At 32.5% G+C, this 7,940-nt stretch overlaps 1 protein-coding gene across 1 annotated transcript; it reads right to left on the bottom strand.

Moving 5' to 3' along the window:
• Positions 1–4,915: 4,915 nt before the first annotated feature.
• Positions 4,916–7,156, bottom strand: LOC127804604 (UPF0481 protein At3g47200-like). Its single transcript, XM_052341477.1, has one exon. It carries the CDS (start codon positions 6,641–6,643, stop codon positions 5,345–5,347), a length of 1,299 nt encoding a protein of 432 aa, XP_052197437.1. The 5' UTR covers positions 6,644–7,156; the 3' UTR covers positions 4,916–5,344.
• Positions 7,157–7,940: the final 784 nt, after the last annotated feature.

Raw genomic sequence — 7,940 nt, 5'->3', positions numbered from 1 at the left:
TCTCCTCTAATATGAACCCAAAGTGAAACCCTAATCCCAATTTATACCATGTTTATAATAATATTACCGATCCAAGTAAGGTCTTTAGTCTTTGGACTGTATTCTCTTTATTATATATATTATTTATGTTTGATAAGTAGAGTTTGAGCTGAATCATACAATTTTATTTTGTGCTGAAGGTCTTTTGTGAGATTAGAGAGCACTTCTTATTTATAGGATTCTAAGTAGTTGATGCCAAGGCATGCTGCATGCACCCATGGGATTTGATGTGAATAAAATTTTAACTATGTTTGCTATAAAATATTGTTTATTTTTGAAGTGCATGACAGTGATTTGTGTGAATTTCTCCAAAAATAATAATTATTGTCAAAAAAAAGTAGTCATTTTTAATCATAAGCTTCCACTTTTTTTTTTTTTTTTTTTTGTCCTCTTCATAATTGGTTACTAACATTATATATTTATTAAAATAATTTATACCAAAAAGTAATTCTTTTATATAGTTTTTTTAAAAAAACATAACCTTTTCAATTATGACTTTAGCATCATAAACCATAATGAAGGAAGGTATTTATGGATTAAGTAATGCTATTTATTTTTTCATGTGTGCGCCAGTTAGGCCAGAGACCTTATGATTTGAAAAAACATTACCTTTTCAATTTACTCGTTTACTGCAATATTGTCTGAGAATATATTGTCGCTTTAGGATAATCTATAACAACAAAGACCCACAGGCAACTTTTGTTGTTAAGAGTTTAATTAAGTCAAATACATGAGTCTGTTCAATTGTGCTTTATTTACATATCTTCTGATTGAAAATTTGGGATGTGAAATTGTTAATTGAGTTAGATATAGTTTTGAATCTAAGTGGGGAATAAATTAGCGAAATATATCAGTGATTCCAATGCCTTAATTGTGTCTTATCATTATTGTTTCCATCTATCATTCTCATACAATCCTTTTCTTTGCTTTTCTATTTTGATCATTATCACTTTACTGTTTCCATTTGACTAACCATCTTCTTCTAAAGCTTCCTCGTGGGATTGTAGACACCTCAATCTATATTACATAACCGCATTATATTTTGAGCACAAACACTCCCCTTCAAACGCTTGGTGATCAACTTTGGTTAGTAATAACATTTTTATACTTTGCTTATAGACACTCAATTAAGCTAATTGTTAGAAGAAGGAAAGGAGAGAGATCTCACGATATTAGATTCCATGGATGATCATCTACACCAGCAAGTTAATTAGAAATTGCTAGATTATAATAATGGCTACAATAACACTATAGTTGGTAAGAAATTTAGTGCAACACATCCTACTGACTTTTGCGGTTAGTATAAATTCAAGAATCTTTTATGCTTTTTAAGAATGTAGACGCTTTCTCATTTTGAACATAAGATAAAACTTTGTCATATACCTGTGCCTATGTTTCATTTTACAGCTAAGGATTTCAATTAGGAAGTGGCAACCGATCAAGGCATAAATTTGCTGCTTTTTGTGGACATGTTTGAAAAATTACCACAACAATAAAAACTAACCACACATAAGCAAAGATAAAAAAAACAAACAAAAAAAATTAGAAAAAAAAATATTTTGGAAAATTTCTTAAATGCATGATGAGAGGAGACAACCAACTACAGCATTAAAATAAGATTATGGAAGGGATAGATTTCAGATCTGTAAAGCCGAACAAGATTTATTTAAACTAAATAAGACAAATCATTGAATATCCAATAATTTAGATGATCAAAAATTACAAAGAGAAAATAAATACCATAAGCTGGTCTTAGTGAGAATTTACAGTTCTATTTATAAAAGAGAGACAACCTGTAGTGTAATTCAAACTTAAACCTTATAAACAAAGTGCTTCAACTCTTATCAGCTAAACCAACATCATGTTAGTTCATCCATCCTTACTCTAAATTTGAGCAGAACCAACGATTATAATAACAAAATCAAGAAATATATTATCAATATATGCTAAGGCCATCTTAATTTGTCTCAATTAATTATAGTTTATTTTATGATAATGCTCAGGACATCTTAGACATATTCTTAAATTATTTTAATTAGGATCATTTTCTCTACGCACATTAGGCTTTTGTGGTACTATTCTTAGCTCATCCTTTGAGCTCCTCTGTAATACTCTTTCATTCACTCTCTTTACAGCATCAGGGAAGCTCGGATCACTTTTCATGAAGGATGAGTTTTTCTCCTATACTAGTAGTGTTTTTCCATAATTTTGAAGTTCATTTGTTCAAGTTCATAGATACCAATATGTGCCAAATAATGTCTAATATTTTATTCAAAACTAGAAAGCATCCACAATCTCAAAAAACATACAAGATTCTTAAATTTATACAACACAAAAAGATAGACCTTATAGTCCTGCACTTTCTTGTAGCATGTTTGTTGCCATAAATTTCCACCTAAATACGCAATAAATAACAGATTATAGTCTTATTAGGGGGGGGGGGGACATAATATAATGTTGCAGTTTCTTACTAACTTACTGGTATCAACGATCATCCATGGCAATCATAATTACAAAGACTGATGTGGGCTCTAGCTGGCTTAATGCAAGCTTGTCTCCATTGAAGACTGGCGCATATTGAAGTAAAGAAATGGATTCAACACAAAAATTGAAAAAAAACCTCTCTCAATTGTATGTAAACTCTAATATCAATCAACCAACCCTCAATAATACAAGAAAGTAGCTTAAATAGTCTCAAATCCCAACCCTAGAATGAAGAAAAGGACAAAAATAACCTTTAATTAAAAAAAAAAAACAGATATAACACTTATTTAAATAGCAGTCTCCCTCCTTTTTTTTTTGCTAGGCTTGTCATTGCTAGAATGTGCAACCAAATCTTTCAATATGATAAAGCAGGAGCACTACTCCAAGCATAAATGGACAGATCCAGAGCATAAGCTTAAACGAAAGTTTGAGCGAACAAAAAACTTTTTTAATACGAAAATAATTATTTGTATCATTAAATTACAATATGCCAAAACTTCTAACTCTTAAAATTTGTTTGACAAAAAATAGAAAAAATATTTTAAAAAATATTTACAAGAGCCAAACATTGGTAATGTTATAGATAAGTAATACATATGTTACATTACTTTAATTGAATGTTTTGACTCCACTTGTTAATTTCAGTAATCAGACGTACTAAAAAGAGACAATTAATATGCTATCAACTCTCAAAAGTAAGGAGTGGATGTAATGCTATCATACCTCTCAAAACTCCCATTTTAGACCAATGTCGCCCACGGAGTTTTGTCTTTACAAAGCTATCATGAATTATAGTTACTAAATATGAATTAAAACTGTTAAACCACTGGCATAGGTGTCATAAATTTGACCAAACATAAAAAATAATAACATATCTAGCCTTTATCCCACTATGTGGGGTCGGTTACATGAATTCTAGATTTTCATGTATTTCTTTGTTATATCTTCATTTAGATCCATACACTTCATATCAAACTTTAATGTCTCTCCCAAACATCAAAGGCTTGGAAAAACAGTTTAAGTATAATCCTACTTTTTTATTTGGCACAATTTATACATCTTAATTGTTGTGTTACTATTTCGACACATATGAGGCTGTTTTAGTTTTTAAGAGCTTAATTTACAATGAATTATATAATAAAGGTTACTTTTTGTCAAAAATAAAAGTGTTGAGGGAGGCATTAAAAAAAAATAAAGTGTGGAGGGGGTTGGTAGCCTTGCCACTTTACTTTAGAGGGTTAGCATAGTAATTCACTTAAAAAAGGGAAAAAAAAAAAAGGGAACGACATCTAACTAATACATGTAAACTATACATAATCAACATGTAATAATTAGATGCCTGAATTTGACAATAACACCACAAATTTAACACCCATAAAATCTATTTATGATCCCTATAATACAACTTTATAATAAAAAAGACTAAAGAGGGATGTAGGCATGCAGCATCATAAGGATCTTTACAAGGAATGTGTCGTGTGTTTAAAGTTTTGCTTTGATAAAAAAAAAAAAAATGTTTTCAAAATGTTCTTTCACACAAAATTATAACTCTGAATATTTTAATGAAGGAAAGTTATTGCTCTTCTCTTTTGTCTCCCATGTACAAATCGATCAATACTAAGGTAGTGTTAGCTTAATAGCAGCTAATTAATGTCAAATACAGAAGTATTATCCACATATTACTCACATGTTACTCATATGTTTACTGTAACTACCCTCAGCTAGAATTCTGTACATGCTATCCTTATCCTTAGCCTAGTTTAAATGATTGTATTTTGAATGTAGGATGACACTGATAATATTCTTTAGTTTGTTGCCGCTATAACTTTGTCTATATTGAGCTATACGACTGTGAATAATATAACCCAGATCTCCAACACTTGCTTATTCTCTTTATCCTAAAGGCTTTCTCGTTGTAATGTCCCAAGTCCAAGGTCTTGCAGTTGCACTTCTTGAAAGGATCTTTCGTTTACAGCTCTATACCCAAACAAGGATTAATCTCACACCCACTGTGGTGTGGAGACACCCTGCTAGCCAACCATGTTTGCCGACATTTGCATGTGGATTATTGATTGCATCCAATTTAAATTTGATCTATACGGATGATAATAAATAATCCAGTACTATACTGTTTGCGTCTTTACTGTCATCTCTTTCCTCTTGACACATCAAGTCATGATAGTATATAAATAAATTGGGAGACTAAGCTACTCCTAGGTTATTTTTGTATTCCATAAAACGTGGAACTTAAGAAAAGTTACATTATAATTTTGGTGTCACTGCGAAGATTTCAAAAAATCGAGTCAACCACTATATATCATGATACACAATTTCCTATAGAATACAAAAACAACACAATATAAGAAAGTGTGCTAGGTTCTATTTTTTTGATAAGTTATAGTTTTTTGGTTGATACATATCATGTAGTTCTTGTATCTTATAACGAACTGTGTGTCTTGGCACATACCGAGTGACTTAATTTTTTGAAATTTTTGCAATCACACTAAGGTCTTAATAAAAGTGTGAAACATTAAATTAACCAACAACTGGTTTGTAGACCAGTTAGTGGCGAACCCCTTGAGCTTCATGTTCACCCTTGAACAAAAAAGGTTTTTATAAGCTCTCCTCCACAAAGGGTTGAAGTTGTGGGTGTTTTGGACCAAGAATGGCTTGTCTTAAGTTTGAATATGCCTATCCAATTAGATAGTGGTGTGTAGACCCAGTTTAATAAAAATAAAAATAAAAAGTGCACAAGAGTATTTTATGCTTTGGTGAGCATACTAACATTTCATATCGATTCAAAGTTGAAAGTACAAGTCATCTAATTAGACTTCACAAGTGGAATGACAGTACAAATAGTTTGGATAGCGGTGAGTATAAGTAATACCATTGCAGCAATAGAAGTTACTGTTTTCACAGGAGTGTCGAAGTAGTTACGTATCATGCCAGCCTTCCACTTATTTACAGGCTTGTCATAGAAATCATTTAACTGCTTACAGATAAAGAGGTATTCCAAGTTCATATTTGGCTGGATAAGATTTGAGCAAAGACGATTAATCATAGTAGCCACTTCATTGCTGTCACCCAACAAGGTAGTAATAATTCCCTTGTGAACTAGTACATTCACATCTTTATCAGTATCAACAAGGAAATCTAACACCTTCAAGTAATCGGTAATGTAGGTCTTAGAAGAATAATGAGCTTGCTCAAATGCAGCTATATTTCTCAAATGAAACTCAGTTCTATCAGATACATCAAGGCGTGGCATTGTCAAGACACCCTTATGATATTGTAACTCAAGTAAGCATTTTTTTGTTTTATCAACCTTGAACCTCAATCCTGCCTCCACTAGCTCACTTGCAGTATATAAATGGTCCAATATATTGCCTACTTCTGATCTTTCTTGTAATCTTTCACTTGGTGGTAAGTAAAATATCCTCAGCAAATCAGTGAAATGTCGCAAACTCACACCATCAGGTTGTAGTTTTTGCGGGTTGAGGTCCGCAAAGTAGTTTAAAGTAAGCTGAAGAAAGGTGGGCAAATCAACAGTCACAAAATTGGCAGTAGCAAGGTTGAACAAGCCTTCAAGAACTAAGAATGGAAGCTGATTCTCAAGCAAGATCAAGTCGTGGGCAACATCCTCTGCGAGCCACGGTTTTAAGAACAAAGGGTCTCTTTTTACCCAATTGCGCACGTCACAATATCTAAGGAAAAGCTCAATTATGAAGCCAGCATCAATTAGAATCATTTTCAAATAAACATCACTTTCAAGTGGAATGCTCTCAGCATAACAGTTCCGAATTCCTAGTTCCCACTCTTTGAGTTTGCTAATACAATACTGTGATGTTAGCCTAGTCCCTTCGAGAAAGCTCTTAAGGTAGCCCAATTTAAGTGGTTCCATTAATTTCAATCTCTCTTCTCCATGGTGAAAGGGACCAATTGAAACGACACGAGGTGTATATGCTGCTTCTTTTATTTGCCGAACTTTCTGAGGTACTCTATAGATACAATACTCTTTCACACTAGACTCTTCCGGAAGCTCTGTGCTTTCTATCAACAGTGCCAAATCTTCTTGTTCAGTTTTGTTTTCAAATGAGTTATTATTCCTCTGTCTCTCCATTTTATTGTTTCACTATCTTAATTAAGCAACCTGAAGGAAAACAAAACAGGACCAAAATCCACAACATCTTCTAAGTATCCAAACCAAATAACCAGACTTGGATTTTTCGTTTCTTTGATCCATGATTAACCCACATCTTAAAGACGGTTTATTGAAAATATTACAATAAATTTAACACTAATCATTATGAAAAAACTTTGTAACGATGCAAATAGGGATAAAGAATCCAGTCTAAGAGGCAAATAGGGATTTACATTGCATATGAATGAAAAGATTTTGGATGTAATGGCAATTGGCACCCCATCCCTATACGTAATTCCACCCTGATTACGGTAATGAAAAAAAAGCAGAGATACAGAGATATTAGAGCAAAAGAGGAACCTGGAACATTTGGATGATGTAGGACTCAAAGCAAAACCCAGAATCACTGATCTTCAAAGTACTCTTGAGCGTGCTTAGGGCAAGAAAAGGAAAATGTTATTGACTTGGTAACTTACACCGAAACACACTCACAAGTTACACCGAAACTGCAAAACTGGTGCCGTCCCGTTTCGTAGGCATTTCCGAAAAGCGAAAACGCGTACTGCAAACCACTTCTTTTTTTTTTTTTTAAGTTTTTGAGACGTTTCGAAACGCGCTTCTTTTGGTTCGAACCATGCTGAGGCGCGCCTTAAGAGGAACGACGTCGTTTCTTCCACTCCCTCTCATTTTCTACACTTTTCAATTTCAAATCAATTTCTTTCTCTCTCATTTATGATTTACTCTCTTAAAATTTTCAAATTAATTTCTTTTTTTTTTCAATGTTGTATTTTTAGATATGAATTAAATTTTTTCAATAATTTCTTCTTATCTAATACTATATTTTAAATTCATAATTCATATTTATTTGTTAAAAATTAATATATGTGTGACAAGTAATATATTCATATCTTAATTTTTTGAAAAATCATTGTACTGGCATTTTGTACTCGTACCCGTACCCATGCAACATATCTATATATATGGGACTTTTAAAAGTTAAAACCGAAAGAAACAAGAATTTATTTATTGTGCATGAGTAAAGTGATCTGAACGTAGCAAGCTACAACACTAAGAATTGCCCTATTTGCACACGTTGACAAGAGGTCTTTTTTGTTATGCTCTTTGTCGGATAACAATGTTAAACTAGAGATGTATTGAATCACTTCCAAAGTATCACTTGAAATTTCTGAAGGGATGAGCCCATAATGGAAACAGGATTTTTCTTCAGGTGCGCCATTGATGATACTACTTCAGTTAATGGTTGGCTTGGACCATG

Source organism: Diospyros lotus, chromosome 6 (genome assembly GCF_014633365.1).
Source record: "Diospyros lotus cultivar Yz01 chromosome 6, ASM1463336v1, whole genome shotgun sequence".
Taxonomy (NCBI): domain Eukaryota; kingdom Viridiplantae; phylum Streptophyta; class Magnoliopsida; order Ericales; family Ebenaceae; genus Diospyros; species Diospyros lotus.
The sequence above is the reverse complement of the archived record's forward strand: the minus strand, read 5'-3'. Positions and strand labels throughout refer to the sequence as shown.

Excerpts from the sequence above, each read along its gene's own strand:
- LOC127804604 (XM_052341477.1), bottom strand. The coding sequence starts at position 6,643 with ATGGAGAGACAGAGGAATAATAACTCATTTGAAAACAAAACTGAACAA.